Source organism: Ursus arctos, unplaced genomic scaffold (assembly GCF_023065955.2).
Source record: "Ursus arctos isolate Adak ecotype North America unplaced genomic scaffold, UrsArc2.0 scaffold_7, whole genome shotgun sequence".
NCBI classification, from domain to species: Eukaryota; Metazoa; Chordata; class Mammalia; order Carnivora; family Ursidae; genus Ursus; species Ursus arctos.
In genome coordinates, this window is record NW_026623089.1 from 46489396 (window position 1) to 46508566 (window position 19171).

The 19171-nt window shown below is 57.4% G+C and overlaps 1 protein-coding gene across 10 annotated transcripts in view; it reads right to left on the minus strand.

Moving 5' to 3' along the window:
- ZMIZ1 (zinc finger MIZ-type containing 1) overlaps positions 1 to 19171 on the minus strand; it is a 233940-nt gene that overhangs the window by 107148 nt on the left and 107621 nt on the right. For all 10 annotated transcript variants that reach the window (XM_057308716.1, XM_026504542.4, XM_026504540.4 and 7 more), the window contains one exon: positions 1599 to 1707. In XM_057308716.1, coding sequence (XP_057164699.1) covers positions 1599 to 1658 — 60 coding nt within the window. In that variant the 5' untranslated portion in view covers positions 1659 to 1707. The remainder of the gene's footprint in view (positions 1 to 1598; positions 1708 to 19171) is intronic.

Genomic DNA, 19171 nt, shown 5'->3' on the forward strand with positions numbered 1-19171 from the left:
ATTTCTGGGGTGCAGAGCCAGGCACAGGAGAAAGGTCAGGTGGCGAGCAGGTCTCAGAAGGAGCTGTGTGCCTGGCGCTAGGAGGGGCTCATGCCGGGGGGGCGTGACTGTGCTGTTGGGGGTGGAGGCCACGGACCGCGGGTCCCTCAGGGCTGGGAGAAGCTGGGCCCCGGGCCGAGCTGGGAGAGAGCCCCGCAGAGAGCCTCGAGGAGGAGGCGAGCGCAGGGCTGGAGGGAGGGCACCGTCTGGCTTCTATTCTGTGACCGTGAGCAGAGGCGTAATTGGCGTTTGGGGGAGCTGTTCGGGCTGGGTTCAATCTGTAACAAGTCTTCTTCAATTTCCTCTCCTCAGACCCTGCCCAGGCTTCCGAGAGAGCTCTCTTTGGTATTTATGAGAGGACACACACCCTCATTCCCGAGGACCGGCCTCAGCTCCACTGGCGCTCAGGGAGGGCAGGCTGTAGGGCTGGGGCTGGAAGCTCTGCCCCCCAGGGGTCCTGAGGCCAGTGGCCCATGCTGGTGACCCAGTGTCCTGCTAAGCTGCCGAAGCCAGGGGCCTCACCCCTGCGCTTCCCTCCCCGCTGCTGAGACACTGAGGGCAACAGCCCCTGCAACCCTATGACAGCCTGGACCATGGGACAGGTGGGGAAACTGAGGCTCGGAGAAACAAAGGGACAGGCCTGAGACTACAGTGTGGCCATATGGAGGAGTGAGGATTTGGGCCCAGGTCCCTGACGTCAAAGCCCATGCCCCTTCTACCATATCACTCCCTCCTGGAGTACAGTAACACTCAGGAGTCTGCATAGACGCTGCCACACAGGGCTGCAAGGAGGCTGTGACCAGAGGACGGCACACCATTCCTGGTCAACACTGGGGGGTGCCCGCCAGCCCGGGCTCAACCAGGCTTCTTAAAGGGGGGGGGGCCCTGAGCCCACCTAGAACACGCCCCACCTCTGAACAGTCCAGAGAGGATGCTGGCAGGCAAATCGCCTCCCGAACGTGGTGTGAGCATGGGCAGGGGAGGGAGCGTGCCATCCTGGGGGATGAGGCCCTCCCAGCATGGGTGAAGCTGGGCTGTGTGACTTCAGCTCTCTTTGCTTCTCTGTGCCTCAGTTTCCTTTTCTGTAAGATGCTCTAATTTCCCAGAACTTTTTCTTTTCTGTTTCGTTATAGAGAACCACAGAAGCAGAGGGGCGGGGAGCTCAGGTCTGGGAAGGAGACTAAGTACTTTACTGCCTCTTCACAGTGGCCCAGATGGCACAGCAGAGCCAGAGAAGGCATGATGCTCGCCCCACATCACACAGATGGGAAGGGGAGGGGAGGGGAGGGGAGGGACAGGGCAGAGCTGGCACATGAACCCTGATGTGTGATGTCAGCGTCAGGCCTGTCTATGCCAGCAACGTTCTCACGGGGTGGTCAGAGAGACCCGGGCAGTCAGCCCTGGCCTGCCATCACCTCCGGCCAGCACCCAAGAAGCCCAGCTCCACAGTGCAGGCCAGCACCCTCCCCCACCCGCCGCTCTGTCTGCCTTGCCCGCCCTGCTCTTGCCAGCTGGGCCACGCTGGGCAGGGGAGGGGGCGGAGCGCAGGCCACACCCACCTGCTTGATGCACTGTAGTCGGTCATTGGTCTGCTGGATGTGCCTGTCCATAGAATTCATTCTGGCCGTTTCACTGGGTTCTACCCGAGAGCCATGAACGTTGTCCAGCCTGTGAAGACAGAAGACAGTGGGTGTCACTGGGGTTGCACCAAGCCTGACAGCCTCACAGCCACCCCCCGGCCCCAACACGGATGTGCTGGCCCCAGTGGCTCCCAGCAGGTTCGAGGCCCCTTTGTGAGCTGTGGTGGCATCTGTCCCAGCCAGCCCCGTGCTGGAGGGAGGAACCTCGGCCACAGCTGCTCGGCGCACGGGGAAGCCCATCTGGGCTGAGGGCAGGAGGTGCTCCTGGGTGCTCTCTGTGGATGACTCCCGTCGGCACTGGGTACGCATGTGCGCCACGGGACGTGGAATAGCACACTCGGGCACACACATTTCTACACACACGTGTGTGTATTGGGGGGGCTGGTGGGGATGGCAACCCCATATTCAGATCCCCAGTTCAGGGCTTAGCCTACCTGACGTAGCTGTGTGTGTGTGTGCGTGTGTGCAAACACACGTGGAGGGGTCTTCCCACGTACGTGGTGTAAGTGCAGCAACCTGCCATGGGTACCACGATCCCCCCACCCCAAACCCCCACGCTTTCGAGTTCTTCACGCTATGAACCCCGATTCCATTCTTCCAAGACAAGACAAGGAAACTGAGGCTCAGAGGGGGACGGGAGTTACCCACGGGGGCACAGGGAGCCAGTATCAGAGTCCAAACCAGGAACTAGGGCTCTGGCTGCCAGCTCATGGCTCAGGGGGCAGGGTCCACAGATGTCACGGCCACCAGGCTCTCTTCCTGAACAGCCGTGGGCCTCAGGAACTCTAACATGAATGTGACTTCCTTCCGGGGGGGTGAAGCTAAGTGGAGGAAGCCCCCTCAGCTCCAGAAAGCTCAGAAAGTCCCCAGGCCTCTCCAGAGAGGCCACAATGGCAAAGGCAGAGATGGAGAGAGAGAGAGAGGGGGGGAGAGAGAAAGCTGGAGAGAGAGGAGAGAGTCCACCCACTGCTCAGTAGTCTAGGTCCTTGGGCCAAAGCAGAAGTCTGCCCACGGCCGCTGGGTTTGCTCTCCCATAACCCAGTGGGCATTTCAGGCTACAGACACAGGGTGCTGGACAGAGGCCTCTGGCCCCCAGCCTTCTCCGCTCTCCTGTGGCACTGCCCCCTGGATGTCCCCTCATCTCCAGCTGTGTCACCAAAGTCCCATTTACCAGGCACTTTCTGTATTCTCTCCTTTACTCTTCATGCCCCCTCTGTAAGACTAGAATTATCTCCATTTTACAGACGAGGAAACTGAGGTTTTGAGCTCTGAGATCGGCCAAGTCCCCATGGCTAGTAGGAGCCTGTCTGCTTCCATGTCCTGGCTCTCTGACCCCAGGCGAGCACCCTGGCCAAGGGCACTACCCACAGAACATGTCTGGGCCCAACCTGGAGAAGAAAGGCCTGGTTACACTTCCGAGGAGATCTCTACCTCACAGCTCCTTCAAAGCTCGGCCTATTGTTCTGTTTGTATTGAAAAGGCAACTCATTTGCGTGGGTCAAAAATCAAAGTCCACAAGGGTACCCAGTGAAGAGCTGGCCCCGTCCCCTGCCCCCAGATGGCCTTCCTGGGAGGACCCATGTCACTAGTCTCGTGAGGGTCTCATCTTAGAGAAGCAAAGATCTATGGGTATTATCCCCTGCCACCCCTTAAAAAAAAAAAACCACATAAAATGATAGCCTTCTGTACACACTACTGGGACCTTGTTTTTCTCCTCTTAACCATATCTCAAAGTTTATTCCGCATCAAACTGTAAAGAGCCTTTTCATTTTTTAATGGCAGAACAGTCTTCCTAGGTACTGATGAATCATTTATCCAATCAAATTCTGAATGTCCACCCCTGCCAGGCGTTGCTCTAAGGCCCGAGGCCCTGGCTGAGGCCCTTCTGCTCAGGGGGCTCATGCTGCAGACTGAAGCTGTCCCCACATTCAGACTGCAAACGGGGTTGCAGGATCACCTTTTATATTGGCCACATCATCCACGTGTGAATTAATCTAGAGAGCATATTCTTAGAAGTGGAGTTTCTGGGTCATTTGGGGATTTGTACTTTTGATAAACGCTTTCTGGGTTCACTCTTCCTTGGAGCTCTCCCACAAAAAGGTAAAAGTGGGGGTAGTGCCCCACATTTATTTTTTTCTACCCTCCAACATCCCTCTATTCACCCCACTGATCACACGTTTATACACCCAGGTAGCCAACTTCTCCATCCATCATTTATTCATCTACATGCCTGTCTGTCCATCTGTCTATCCATCCACCTATCCATGCATCCATCCAAACACCTCTAGTCTCCATGTGCCCACCCATGCATGCTTCCAACTCACCCGGTAAGTACTTTTTGATATCTATACGGGGCTGGGTCCTACGGCAGGTCTCTGAACCACGGAGAGATCAGAATGAAACCATTCTCTGGGGCTAAGCCAGTGTTTCCTCTATGCGACCCAGCAGTGACTATTTGCTGAGCTCCTCCTGTGAGTCAGGGGCTGGTCCAGGCACTGGGCATAGACAGACGTTGCTACTGTAGCCCTACTTGACAAATGAGGAAACGAAGGCTCAGAGGTTTTAGCAGCCAGCTCTAGAATCCTGACTTTTGCATTACAACCTAAACTTTGGGGCAGCTAGTGGGGAGGGGCCGGGGTCCCCCCTGGAGATTGCTGCGGTGCGGTAGGCACGTGTCATGGGAGAAGAGTTGCTCCGCTTGCTACCCCTGTAGGTGCCCCAGGCAGGGGCTGAGTTTCTTCTCCTGGGTTTGCTCGTACAGAGTCCCAGCCAGCGCTCCTAGAGCTCCTAGAGGGCTCTTGGGGCCAGGGACATACCATGGTGCGAAGCCGGCCAGCAGGGGGCGCTGTTGATGAAGCTAAGTACCCAGAAGGCTAGAAACCTGCACTGTGGGGCTCTCTCTTCAGGGCCCTTTTCTCCTGCAAGGAGTACCTGAGTGCCCCAAACAGAGGAATTTCGAGCAGACTTCTCTGGCTTTCTAGGCCTTGGATTTCCCATTTGTAGAGCAGGATGGTGAGCGGGGATCAAGTGACCTCACAAGACTCTATCTCTAGGTAGACTTTTCCCAGGATGGACACAGCATTTTTATCTAGGGTCAGAGCTCTAGCAGGGCCTTGATAAATGTTTGTTGAATGGCTGGCAGATCGTTTCTGGAGACTGAGGGGGCACTCAGCCCACGCAGGGAAACCCAAAGCAGGCATCAGGTGCTCAGACCCACCTAGGCAGCCACCTTGGCACCCAGAGGCTCTTCTTTCTGCTCAGTGCCCCCTAGTCTAGGCCTAGAACACCGGCAAGGAAGCTAGCAGGAAAGATATCACAGATCACAGGGACAACTGTGTGTCCTATACGTCTTAATCTATAAAGGAACAAAATGTCCAGTTTATTAAGGAGACATTCACAGGTGAGGTGATGTTTTTACACTGCCGAGAGCAGTGGAAAATTTTGGTTATTAACACCAGGAATGGATGGGCTGGCAGCTCCAGCCCACACAGAAAAAGCGTGAAGGCCTGGAAGGCTAAGGGTGCTGGGCATGGAGAGGGGAAGCGTGGGCTTGAAGGAGTTAGGAGAGTTTGCTCGTTGTGGGGCAGTCTGGAATCTTCCCATTTGTCCTGTACCCGCCACGTTTAGGCAGCAGGCCTGATCCCGTGCATTGCTAATATACTGAATCCTAAAAAGCAACTTGCCCGGGGTCACACAGCCAGGAAAGTGTTGAGCTGAGATTCAAACCCTCTGCCTTTCTAACCCTTCATGTGTTTTTCTTTCCACTCCTCCAAGACTGGAGATCAGCCTCCTGGAAGTCCCCACTCAAGGGCTGTGTCTGGGACCAAAGAGATGTCCCCTTGTTCCATCCAACGTGTCCAAACTCATCCACTTCCAAGGCCCTCCCAGGGCCACTGGGCTCCCCGCAAGCCGGCAGCGCGGGGAGGTGGCATGCCTGGCAGCCAGCAGAGGTCGCCCTCCGCCGCGGGACCACTGCTTGGCTTGGCTGCTGCCTCCCTCCTCAGACCTTGGGCCTCTTTAAGCCTTTACAAGTAGCTACAAATCCTCCGTGGCTGCAGCTCCAGTGCCCACGGTAGCCGGGCTCCCTCCCAACTGGAGATGGCCGACGGCCTGGCTCGGGGTGCACTCAAGGCCTCAGGCCTTCCCCGCGGCCCGCCCGTCTCTGAATGGGGAGTGGGCTCAAGGAGTCAAGCCCCCAACCCCCTGTGGCCCCTGGCCCCCCCCTCCTGGTCAGGGCAGCCATGTGTCTGTAGGACTTACAAAGCTAGTCAGCTTGGGGAATTTGGGGGGACCCTGCTCTGATACCTTTCTCCAGCCTCAGTTTTCCTACCCAGAAAACCAGGCCGCCTTTGGCAGCCCTTCGAACTCCAACATCTTAGGATTCATGTGTCGGGAGCTCTAGCTCCCTGGAACTCACTCAACAAGTGTCGAATGCTTGACCTGAAACTACAAAGCCTGTCCTAAGGCAGCCCCGGAAACTCCGGGAGGGGGAGCCCCTGGTCTGGGGGAGCCTAAGACTGCACACACACTCCTCCTCGCCCCCTAGGCTCAGCTTGGCTTCAGGCCGCATCTAGGTGTTCTCTGCTAGGGACATCCGAGTCTGTGTGGTCTTCTGACCCAGGGAAGTCCGGAAGGGCGAAGCTCCTGTTCCCCACTCCTCACCACCTAGCAGAGTGCTGGCCAAGTTGACTCTTGGTGGTACCTAGCACAGAAGGCACTTTCAAGAGAAGTTAGCCACCCTTCCACACGGGGGGCAGCTCAGAGTCAGATGTCGAGAGCCGGAAGGATACCGGGAACCACCTGGTCCCATGCCCTGTGTGGCAGGACGGTGGAGGTGAAAAGAGGGGGGCACGGAGGGAGACAAGGGCTGAGTGGGACTGGCACCGATCTGGCTGGCTCCCTGAAAGCATCATGGCCCTTGGCAGGCTCCTCCCTGGAAATGGAGAGCAGTGTGCTCTTAGCTGCCCCACGGAAATGTGGGCTGTTGGAGCCCCGGAGGCAGCTCCTTAGGGTGGTGGGCCAACATCAGCTGTACTAACATCAGGATGTTTTATTTTTCACGTTTGAGGCCAAACCAGTTAACTGCTACACTCTGCTCACACGCACCCAGGGGAGAGGCATTTGTAGACGTGTGTGCACGCTCACATACATAGGTACACCTTTTTGCACACTCAAGTGCAGGTACACACACACACACGCACGCAAGGGCTGCCACAGATGCACTCAAGCACACACATCTCCTGACAGCTTGCACAGGCAAGTGGCGGGGTCCCCAGGGGAGCTGTGTGAGCAGTGGTGTGCAGAAATGATTCAATCTCCATGCACATCTGCAGCTCAGCTCCCCTGGGGCGAGCGGGGCTGGCAGCAGGGGCGGGGGGAGCTCACCTACAGCCGGTAGAGCAGAGGCTGTGTTCCAAGGCATCGCCAGGGCCAGCGAGTGTGGGACCTACCCACTGCTCAGCCTGGTGGGAGAGCCTGGGGGTCCAGGGGATGGATCCCCTCCGGCTCCTTTACCAGCTCTCAGACTCCAGGAGGGGCAGATGTCAGGGGCCCGGTGTTCAGCAGTGACCTGCCAACCTTGCATATGACAGTGTCAGCCGAGGTCCTCCTTGGCCCGGCCGCCACCTCCCACTACTTGAGCCACATTTGGTGTCTTCCACATGGGGCTGCTCCCTGCATCCTGGACCACGTTCTGAAGATCATACCTCCGTGTCTTTGCCTCTGTTCCTCAGCCCAGAATTCCTGGCCCCCTTCATCTATCAAGGCCTGGCACAACCACCACCCTCTTGGCTGACTTCCCCCAGCACAGCCACTCACTGCCATTCCTGTGCCCCCAGTGTCCCGGTCACGCACCATCTTGGTGGTACTAGACCAGTGCTATGTCTTTGTATCTGCCTGCCCCATCAGTGGGGCTGTTTTCTGGTTATGGGTTCCCAGACCCTAGCCCTAGGGGCCTGGTACCCAGCAGGCGCTCAGCAATGCTCATTGGATGGATGGATGGATGGATGGATGGACGGACGGGTGGATGGACGGCCATTGCTGGGCATACACATGACCCACAGTGGCAAGAGCTGAAAACCCAGTGACCTGGCCCCAATCAGAGGAATTTGGGCCTCGGAGTGACTCCCGTTAACCCAGTCTAAGCTTCCCAAAGGGTGATGCCTATACCCTTGGTAGAATAAGGAGGACTTTAGGTGGCCAGTGGGCACACTTGGGCATGTCCACAGTGAAGTGCTTGCACTAGAACAATGATCACTGCGAGTCTGTGGAAATAATTATTTAGGAGGAGGCTAAATTGGGGAGCAGCCACGGCAGACCGAAGTGGATTAAAGAAACATTCTCAACATAGTATAAATGGGATGGAAGTGACTGAGGTTAGGGAAGCACTGATCTAATCTGACACCCTCCTCGTCTCAGAGGTGAAGGAGCAGAAGCTCAGAGAGGTGCAGGAACGGCCTGTGGTCACACAGCACATGGCTCCTCCACTCCTTGGTGGCCTGCACTAGGCACACCACTTGGTGGCAGAGAAAGAGGGCGGGGGTGGAGCAAAGCCAGTCAGAGGAGAGTGACTTTGTGCCCTAGCCCAGGGAAGTCAGGGAAGGGCAGAGGGACGGGAGATGGGAAGGGAGAGGGAGGGAAGAGGCAGCTCCAGGCAGCTGACCAGGCCCAGCTGCTTCCCATTCTTGGCCAGGCAGCTGGAGCAGGCCCTTGCCCTGGGCCAGCGTGAGCCCTCGCACAGGGTGAGGCCCCCCGGATAGGGGGGTGGGCCCTGACAGTCAGACCTTCCCGGCTGAGAGGCTGGGGGAAGCCACTTTATCTCCCTGGGCCTGGGGTTGTCATCTGTCAACCCGGAAGGGACAGCCCTCTCCGTCCCCCCCCCCCCCCCCCGGGCTGAGGAGCTGAGAAAGGGAACTCACTCAGGAGACCGGCTTCTGAAAAGGGAAATTCTGATCTGGACAACAGCTCTTCCAAATCCAGTTCCTCCCTCCTCAACTCAGGGAGTGCCCCCATGCCAAGACGTGACAAGGCTCCAGACTCCTGGCCGCACGGGGCAGATGCTTTGGCTTGGCACTCGAAGCTCCTAGAAGGGTGGGCCTGCTTCTCTCCACGACCCCATCTCGGAGCACCCACCCTGGTCTAGAGGAACACCCACCGTCAATGGTGGGTAATGGGACAACACGACAGACCCTCGCTGTTCAGAGGGGGGCTTCCTGAGGGCTGGCCCTGCAGAGCGGCCGGCCAGCCCATTCTGGAACCCGCACGCTAAGCCAGAGGGCGGGGTAACTTCCTTGGGAGAACATGTGTCAGTACTGCCCCCGACAAGAGTGCCAGCCTGCGGTCCCAGCCCACACCGTGCTGGGAATCCCAGCCGCATCGGGGTGTGCCCCATCCCTCCGGGGCACGGGATGACGCCCGAACCCTCCTGCCCCCCCCAACTCCATGACCTCACACTGAACTTGCTCTGACAGCTTCTCTCCCCAAACGGCAAAGGAAGGCCACATTCGATCCCGGACAAGGTCACTGGGTTTTCCCGCATCCCCAGGGCCGTGCTGCCCCTGCTGCGTGTTTCATCAGGGTGAGAAGAGAACCTAAACGAGTCCTGAGCTTGCGTGTGGCGGACGTTAGATTCTCTACTTCACCCCACCTTACGCCTCAGGATCCCACAGCCTCTGGGGGGTTCCAGTTATCCGGACGGTACTACGGACGCGGACACCGGCGCTCGGAGAGGTCCTCTGGCCCGCTCGAGGCCCTGCTACCGAGCACTGAGCAGGGCCAGGACTGGGACCCTGGTCTGGTTACACTCCCCATATGCTCTCCCCGGGCACGCGGCCGGCCTTCCTCCACGAGACGCTTCCTCCCCTGGCCCCAGCCGCCCTGCGTGCGAGGAAGGCGCCTGAGGAGTGCTGAGGACAGTGCAGAGACAGGGAGTCGTGCCTGCGGCAGCCTGGCTCATGAACTTGCCCCAGGACCACGGCGCTCAGGCAGCGGCCTTCACCCGGCTCTGACTTGAGGCTCTTGCCAGCAATTCCGAAGGCTCGGATGCCATGGGGTAGGGCAGGGGAAGCACGGGGACGGTTCTCTGAGGGCCGCTGGAGGACAGCGGTGGGATGAAGCTGGAGATGCAAACGGGACCCCCGGATCACCAGCTAGAGTCCTCTAGAGACACAGAGGTGCTCTCCACCGCCCTCTCTCCAGCCGAGCTCCTCCAGGCCCCCAAACCACCGGCCTGGCATTCTGCAGGAGCTCGGGCTGAGGGAGAGCCAGATACACCTAGAGGAGCCATTAAGGGCCACCCGGGGGGCAGGGATGGCAGGCTGAGACGTCACCCCTACCTCCCATTCCCACGGCAGCACGGCCAATCAGTCACCGTACTCTTCCCACTGAAGCCAGGCAGGGCCAGCCAATCCTCCACACGCCCTTCCGCCCAGTCATTCTTAACCACCTGGTACCGACTCAGGAGGAGACAACTTCCTGGCAGACCCATCTTTGAAAGGAGAGTGAACAGAGAGGCCCAGCCACGGGAGGGCTTAGCCTGGGGTCATGACCCATCAAGGCGTCAGCCAAATCTGCACTCGGATTTCTCAATTCTGACTCTGTACTGTTTCCCCTAACCCGGAAGTCAGAGCCGGGCTCTTTCGGAGCAGAGAGGCCACATAGGGACCACTCAGGTGAGCCAACCATGTTGGAAGCAGCCCCGTACCACAGCTTCACAGCAGCTGTGAACCATTTTACAGATGAGAAAATTAGGGCTCGGAAGGGATGGGCGACTTCTGCCCAGTCGCGCAGGCAAGTGTGGCCGACCCAGGACGGGAGTTGTCCCGAGCCTAGGCTTCTGTTGACTGTGTGTGCCTTCTCCTTTAGCTAGTTGCTATGAATGGTCAGATTTTATTTTTTTTTGACTTCTCAAGAAATAAAAAATTAGGGAGGGAAATAAAGGAATCAGAAAGCAGATATTTATTTGCACTAAACACGGTAGATGATAAAAAAAACCCACAGTCCTCATGCCTTAGATCTAGCAGGGATCCAGGCATCTGCTCAGGCCTATCCTAACATCTACAGATGAAGAAACTGAGGCCAACGGCAGGGGTGGGGGGGGGGTGGAGGTGAAGCAGAGCCTTGAAGACTCTGGGTCAGCGGTGGGGCCAGGGCTCACATCCGGGCCCTAGCTGCCCTGAACTCAACTCTCTCTCTGCCCCTCCCCGTCTCTAGGCACTCCCGGCAGACACAGGCACTCCCTGTGGCCACAGAGGGCTCAACCCGGGGCCTGCTGGGCGAGCAGGGGCTCCTCTCCCGCTGGTAAGCACCTGCGGCTTCCCTGCAGAATGACTGTGAGGTCCCCGTGCTCCATGCAGACATTCTCAGCATCCTGGCTGGGCTAAGGCTGGCGCACTGACCCCTCAAGGGCGCCCGCCCTCTGGAAGGCCTGGAGAGCAGGGGGTGAGTCGGCTGGGTCTGGTGCCTGTCATCTGATCTGTACTCAGGGAGTTGCTGCATGTGAGGCTACTCAGGGACGGGGCCACCCCTGTCCCAGGCAGGGAGTAGGGGCCTCATCCCTGGAACCCTCCAGGCACAAACCGGGCATCCCGCAGGCAACCTGAAAACATATTTCCTGAATGTTGGCAAAGAGACAAAATTCACACCAGGGGTTCCGAAGCCGCATGCCGATGTGCACTCTGGCTGCGCAAGGCCCTCCACAGTTTACAAAGCCCTGGCGTCGGAGCCTCATTTGGCCCTGGATCACCTCCCCTTATACAGGCGGTAGAGCTTAGCGGTCAAGATCACCAGGCTGCCTGGGTTCAAGTTCTGGCTGTGCCACTTGCTAGCTTCTGTGACCTGGGGCAGAATGCTACCCTCTGTGTGCCTCAGGCTCCCCATCCGTCAAACCGAAGCAGTAATAACAGTGCCCGCTTTGTTCACTGGGTGAGGGAGTAGGAAGCCCGAGCACACGAGAGCGTTGCCTCTACACAAGGCCCAGGTGGGCCTTATCGTCTGTCTCCATCACAAGCAGGAGGAAACCAGGGCCAGAGAGGAGCCGCTGCTTGCTGGGGTTGGGGGTGGGTGGTAAATGCCACCGCCCTAGACACTAAAGATCTTCAACCTTTTCTTTTTTTTTTTTTATAATGTACTCAAAAAATCTAGTTTTTAAATCTAGTTTTAAATCTAGTGGCAGCAACATTTCAGGCAGAAGTTCAGTTTTTGCAACAACAAAAGGGGCTGTGCCCTGGATGAGGGAGGGGTGAGGGGCCGCCCACCCTGCTTGGTCTCACACAGGCAACCCTGGGAACCACCCCACGGGCTCAAGGCTGGGCCTATGAGGACATGGGTGGCTGAGGTATCCCCATGCCCCCTGATCAGAATGCCAGGTTGAGGAGCTGAAGGGATCTGTCCAAGTGCAAAGGCCAGTCGTGGAGAGTTCCAGATGGAAGGCGGGATCGGGTTGGCGCTTCACAACGTGTGAGCTGAGCTCTGTTCCTCCCAGGGAAGCAGTCTGGACACCCATGCGAAGTCTGTCCAGGTGGGCAGCGTCACAAATGGAGGCAGGAAGGCCAGAGAGAAAACACTGCCTATTCTGGGCAAAAAGAGGGTGGAGTCCTACACACCCGGGATGAGGCTGCCTGAGGTCTATTCCTCAGAAACCGGGCCCTTGAGAGCCTCCCTAAACAAAGGCTTCTCTGGTCTGATTAGTTGGAAGCAAGCTGTGTATTCTACCCTCCCTGGCGGACCACAAAGGCACTCTCCTATGTGAGGGCCTTGAAGGACCTGGTTTTTCCCGAAGTTACTAGATTGTAAACCACTTTTTCTCACTAAACACATTTTAAAATTCCATAGAACTAGTTTTCCCAGGAACTGGCTTTGAGAAATTCTGACCTAAGGCGGGGGTGGCTGTAGGGTAGAGGCCAGGCAGCAGGAAGAGAAGAGAGAGAGGAAGACAGGCGGGCTAGAGGGCCGAGGGAGGGGGACCAGAAACTGAAATGTCCGCGGGAAGAGAAGCCACAGGGCACCTGTGTCAAGATAAGAAACCCACCACCTCTGACGAGTGGGGCCCTGGACTCTGAATCCAGTATCGAGGCCAGCACGATGCACCAACCAGCCTGGAGCCTGCCCCGGGGCGGCCCCCTCGGCTCCCCGCCCCCAGCAAGGCTGGCCCAGGTCAGGAGAGCTGCCCAGGCCAGGGCAAAGGCTAGAGCTGGAAGGTCACATGAGCTGCCTGAGGCAGAGCCCGGCTCCTCCTCCGCCCCACCCAAGCCAAGAACTGCCAAGGGAGGGCACGGGCCAAGGTGGCCAAGAAGGCCAGAGTTCAGAGAACCCTGGAGGCCGTGGGGGTGGGGAGCCTGCTAGCAGCCACTCGGAAACCTCTGCTGGTAGTTGAGAATAATAACGAGAACAGAACGGGCAGCATGAAGTGTCTGCTGTGTGTCACGCAGCCTACTTGGCGTTTTATGTGAATTCTCATTATAACAATATCCCTGAAGGCAGAGACTGAAGAGCGCCATCTACAGACGGGAAAACGAAGACAGGAAATGATGAAGGAATTCACCCCAGATGACAAAATGGTAGAGTTGGGATCTGAACCCACACCTGTCAGACCTCAAAACCCAGCACCCATCCCATCCCCCAAGCCAGGCTCCCTGTGCACCATCCTGGGGCTTTGCGGATGGGCCGGCCCCAGGTGGCCCTGGAAGAGGCCTTCAGGTCAGTCATCCTCAGGCGCTGTTCTGGGCTAGCTTGCACCAGCTGTGCCCAGCCCAAAGTGGGCCATGTGGGCAAGGGGTCCGTTCTCAGGGGGCTCCTGGCCTGGGGTTCCCAAGCATGCCAACACACATGCAGCACCGTGGACACACAGTTGGCCTCTCTGGGCCTGTTTTCTCAGCCCCTGAACAATGGGGCTGACTGAGATGTCACATACTTCCCCAAGCACCCCTAAAGCTCTGAGGGTAGCCGGGGGCACTCAGCATGTACCTGGCCCTTTCACACACATTCCCTCACTTAATCCTCACACTGACCCAAGGAGTTGGGCATCACTGCTCAGACTTTACAAGATGAGGAAACGGAGGCCCAGAGAGGTTACGTAACTTGCCTAAGGTCACACAGCAGGGTGGTGGAGTTGCTGGGATGGGAACCTGGGTTTGACACACTTCAAAGGCCTCCCCAGCCTGATGCATAGCTAGAACAGAGGACAGGGGACGGATTCCTGCCAGGCGTGGGCCCATGCCCCTGTGTGACCCCAGCACTCAGCTCTTGGACTGTCGGGCCTTGGTGAAATGGGGGTGGGTGAGATGGTTCCTAAGGCATTTTCTAGCTTAATGCTCTGGCAGGAGGCTGGAGGAAGAAAGAATTAAAAAAAAAAAAGTGAGATGACATCCTTGCATTCTAGAAACCCAGAATCCGGGCGAAGGCCCACAAACTGCACCAACCCACCTGCAGGGAGCCCCCACCACAGGGGCCGGATGATGGAAGGCGCGGGGCTGGGCTGGGGGCATTCCCGCAAGCTCTCTGGAGGAGGCGAGGTGGAGCCAGGTCCCAAGGGCCGGGGGCTTGGCTCCCAGCAGGGGCGGTGGGACTGGGCAGAGGGCTAAGGCGTGGGGGTGGCTAGGACGGGGCAGGGAAGGCCTGTCTTATTTTGGAAAAACAACCGCATGCCCAGTCTCTTTTTGACCAGACCCTGGCCAGTCTGGAAGGGTGGCATCAGGGTCTTTCTTAAGGGAGAGGGTCCTGAGATGAAGCAGGACGCTCACAATTCATCTGTTTTTTAATTAACTCGCCCTGCTGCCTTAAGTGATTCCCTGCTTACGCTCATTCTTTTGAAAATTCCAAAGCGCTATTTCTGACCTGTGATTTACTATTGCCGTACGTCTCTATAAGCAGTGTTTTAGCTTAAGTGGCAGTTGCATATTAATTACAAAGTTAATTATGTGCTGTGTAATCATGCCGTAATTCATTAGTTTACTCTACACTCTTAGAGCCTCATGCTAATAGCAAGATCTGACAGAGGGTTTCAGGAGTCACCAAGAAAGACCTGTTGCAAATCCAGCATGGGGCCGAAGAGGGCTTGACACCGCATCAAAATGGCTCCTTGGGACCCACATGCTTGACCTGGGGCCGGGTCTTGGGCCCCTTGAGGCTGATCTCAGGGACACAGTGCTGTGCTCTCGTTGCCGCACCTGCCCCAGAGTGCACGCGGCTTGCAAACCCTCCTCCACGGAAAAGAGGACGGTGGGAAACCCGGCCAGCTCCTGTTTTTCTCCCCACCCCTTGGAAGTGCAAGGACAGGAACAGAATTTGTTTAAAATTACTTAGGGAACAGAGAGTCACTTCTAGGTGGAAAATTAACTGCTCAGATCACCAAAACAAAGTGGCCCTGAGAGCAGGGACAGGGGGCAGGCCTGGGAGGGGCGCTGGGAGGAGGTAGGTCCGAGGAAGTTGTGCAGAGGGGGAGACCCAGGCCCAAGAGAGGCGGGACGGTGCCTGGGATTTGGAACAAGGTCCCTTCACATCCTTTCCCTTCTCTACCGTACCCCCAAAGCATTCAAGGCTCTTCAAAGTGAACACTGGCCATATTTCTCTCTCCCTCCTTCCCTGTGTTGGCTTTTCTCCTAACAAGATGATGCACGGGGTCACTGTGGCCTGGCTGGGAGTCCGGACTCCACTCCTTAGACAATCTCAGGACTCTCCGAGACCCAGGTGCCTCGCCCGTGCCGCTGAGTGAGGGCTCCCTGCCTCCCTGCACAGGGTCAGAAGATGGATGGGAAGGAAATGTGGGCTCTCCAGACCCTGCCCCCACCTGACCGCTCTAGGTCCTCCCAAAGGATTCTTTTCTGAGAAGAACCATCTTGGCCTGGGCCCCGAGTTGTCAGCCACTGAGGAACCACCCATGACCCTCCAATGCCATTTAAAAGTCAACGTGAGGAAAGCCAGGCCTGCTGCATACCGCCCCCCCGCCCTCCAAATCTGCAGATCAAATTTCAAGCTGTGAGGGGACACGAAGGCTGTGACCTATCCCGGACATAGTGATCTGGTGGCGGAGACCCTCTGCTTTCCAAATATAAACCTGCTTGTCTTATTTCTGCTGACAGCTGAACGCAAAAAAAAAAAAAAAAAAAAAAAAAAGTGGAAGTCCTTCCCCTTCTGGCTCCAGTCAACAAGAGGAGAGAAGGACTGAGAGCCCCAGCTGGCATGGGAGGAAGATAAATAAGAAAAAACAAAACATGTCCTTGTGCTACAGTGGAATGTTTAAAGAAGAGGTGAAGAGCACAAGGTCAGGGGCAGATTTCATTTTCTAGCATTTCAGCAGGTTCCGGGAGGAGGCGGGATGCTGCCGACTCGACAGTTCTGGGGGCATCAGTTTTGGAGGGAACTCATTTTTGGGAGAGGGGAGGGGGGGTGTCTTAACAGCCAGAGCACTGTGGTTTTCTTTCCAGGGAACACACTGGTTTCCCTGGCAACAGAGAAGTCCAGCCTCCAAAGTTCTGCTGGGAGACCGAAGCTTGGCCTGGGATGCTCCCCACAATTACCCATGGCCAAGGCCTCACTGTCCTGCTCGCCTGGGCTGCGAGCTGGAGGGGGAGGGGGGAGGTGCAGAGAGTGGGCCCCAGTCCCCTTCTCTTCCCCCTGCCCTTGGGCACGCAGCTACTCATCCTCAGATCACCACTTCCTAGGGCTTTAGGACAGAGCAGGTGAAAATGCCAGAAACAACTCGGACACAAGCCTGCATGTGACGGCACCCGAGGACCCCGAGGGAGCAGTGAAGGCTTTAGGGTGGACGGTCAAGGGACCAGCAAGGCCGAGCCTCCTGTCCGGCACGCTTTGGCCTCGTGTGGTTGGCACGGGGGAACTGTCTCGGAAGAGAGCAGGTCCAAATTTCTGAGCTCATCTCCCTCCACCCAGCGTCGCTCAAGTGGCTCCCCAGCCACCCCCTGGATTGGAGGACCCATCTTCCCAGAGAGGAATATTTAAACACCTGGCTGGGGAAGACGCCCTCGGTGTACCAGGTGTGGGAGGGAGTGGGGGGCAGGTGGGAGGAAGGAGAGAAGGCAGCCAGGGGCCCTGCCTTCGCAGTAGAGTACTTATCTGGCCGCCGGGTGCTGTGCTAAGTGCCCCACACGCATTAGCTCCTTTAACCTGCCCTCTACTTGCCTGGTGAAGCAGGCACCGTTACTCCTTGTTGGAGGGGACTGAGGGGTCAAGCGACCTGCCCAAGGCCACCCAGTAAGCGAGTGGCAGAGCTGGGAGCCACACCTGCCAGCCCCCAAGCCTGTTCTTGTGCCAGGGGCAGGGACAGGAGAGTGGCCTGGCTGGAGATTGACTCCCCTGCTGGCAAAAGGGAGACAGAGTTTCCAGAACTCACCCCTCCACACCCTGGGCCTCTACACATTCCCCAGGAAGACAGGCCGGGGAGCAGAGCCAGCTGGGGGCTCCGAACCAGAGTGTAGACACGGCCTGAGGGCCTGATATTATGTCTTTCATAAGCTCCATCTCCCTTATGCCCAGAACAGCCCCATGAAGTAGGGAGTCATGGTCCCGTTCACCGATGAGGGACGGCGAGCTCAGTAACATGCCTCAGTTCACACAGCTAGCAAGAGGGAGGGCAGGGAGTCAAGCCCTAGTCTCATGCCAAAATACAGCTAGCTCTTCATGACGCTGCTGGTGCTGAGTGGCCAAGCCTGCCTGAGCTCACGCAATGTGCCTGTGGCGTTTAAAGCCCTCGACACATATTAACTTAGTTCATTCCTCAGCCCTCCTATGAAGTACATATTATAATTGGTTCCATTTCACCGATGTGGAAACTGAGGCACAGAGCTCTGTAAGCAACATGGCTAGTAAGGCATAGGGCCGAGGTCTGGACCCAGGCAGGCAGACTCTTGACCTTACACTAGTCACCCACACACTGTGCTGTTTCTCCAACCACTGGGACATCCTGCCTCCCAGCCTGGAGCACTTGAGTCTGGATGGTTCTGGGATCCTGTAAGGCTAGGCAGCAGTTGGGGACCTGCGATTTTCCCTTCCTAGAGCTCAACTCTCTGGAGAGCTCCTTCTCCTAGCCCAGGGAATGGCAGGCAGGAGCCGGACTGCATTTCTGCACAGTGCACGCGTGTGCGTGTGTGTGCGCCTCAGGCCCACACTGCAGCCAGGGTGTGCATGCAGCTGATTTATAACCCTCGGAGAAAACAGAATTGCAAATCTCACCCACAAATCTTCCCTATCGAGGTACTTGTGACAGGCAGACATGCCGTGAATTCCCAAGAACAGGCAGGCCTTCCCCCAGCCTTGGCTCCCTCATGCTCCCTGCTCCTGAAACGGGCCCAGCTGAGTGGGCCAGCTCAGCCCAGGGAGTGGCCGCCGACTTCGTGGCCCAGTCCTCATCAGAAATGCTGGCTCCTGAGCCATCCCGGGCCTGAGGAAGCCCCAGAAGGGACAGGTGGTTACACCCCCACACAGGCCCCACCGTATGCCAGCCCTCACACTGCAGTCCTCGCCGGTCAGACGGTGAGGAGGCCCGCTAGCACCCGTAGAACCGAGAAGGGGGCCCTAGCAGACATCTACTGACACGCATTGTTCGCCTCATCGCTCTGCCCTAAGTGCTTCAGGTCTGCCTCATGTGAAGCAAGGCTCCAAGAGCTTCTGTGACTTGGGCTCGGACCCCAACACGGGCAGCCCGATCCCAGAGCTCCACTGTGTTCCCTCAAATCTTCAAACCCATTAGCGGTCCCTGGGCCCTGTTCTTGGCACACAGACACTCACTCCAGTTCCCTCCAGAGTGGATAATGGGGGGCCCAGGTTTGGGTCTGCTTGGGGTCACCCCACGGGTGGGTGAACCATCAGGAGATGCTTCCAGCTTCTGCACACGCTGAACCAGGGCTGCCATACTCCAGGCCTGGCTCACACCATTCTCTCCAAACCCAGCTCCAGGGGGCACTGTGATGGCCGAGCAGAGAAGGGACACGGGCCCTCTTCCTCCCACCTTGCCCCACAGAGCCTTCCCCGGCAGCCAGCTTGTTGGCTTGGCACACGGCCCTGGACCCTGGGACCCAGCACTTGGGCCCCTGTGGAGGTCTGTGACAGCCCGATCACTTCTTCTGCTCCACCCCCGTGGGTAGGAGGACAAGAAGGGCAGGGTGGGGGTGGTGGCGGGCAGGGCAAGGAGGAGCTGCCACCTGCGGGGCGGGGCAGCTGAGGGCCAGGGGAGGCCTAGTCTTGACTCTGCTGTAGTCTCCTGTGTGATCCAGGCTAGTCCACTGCCCTTTCTGAGCTGTGTCTTTTCTAGCTGGAAAATGGGTTTGGTTTGTCGACATGATACTCGGGAGGATTAAATTAAATGAGTATGAGAGAGTCCGTGACTCTTGAGAGATTATACACACACACGTGCACACAGGAACACACGCAGACATATACACACGCACTCACATGCATACACACGCACACATGCACACACACGCAGGCATGTACACATGCACACACATACACGTGCACGCACATACACGCACACGTGCACA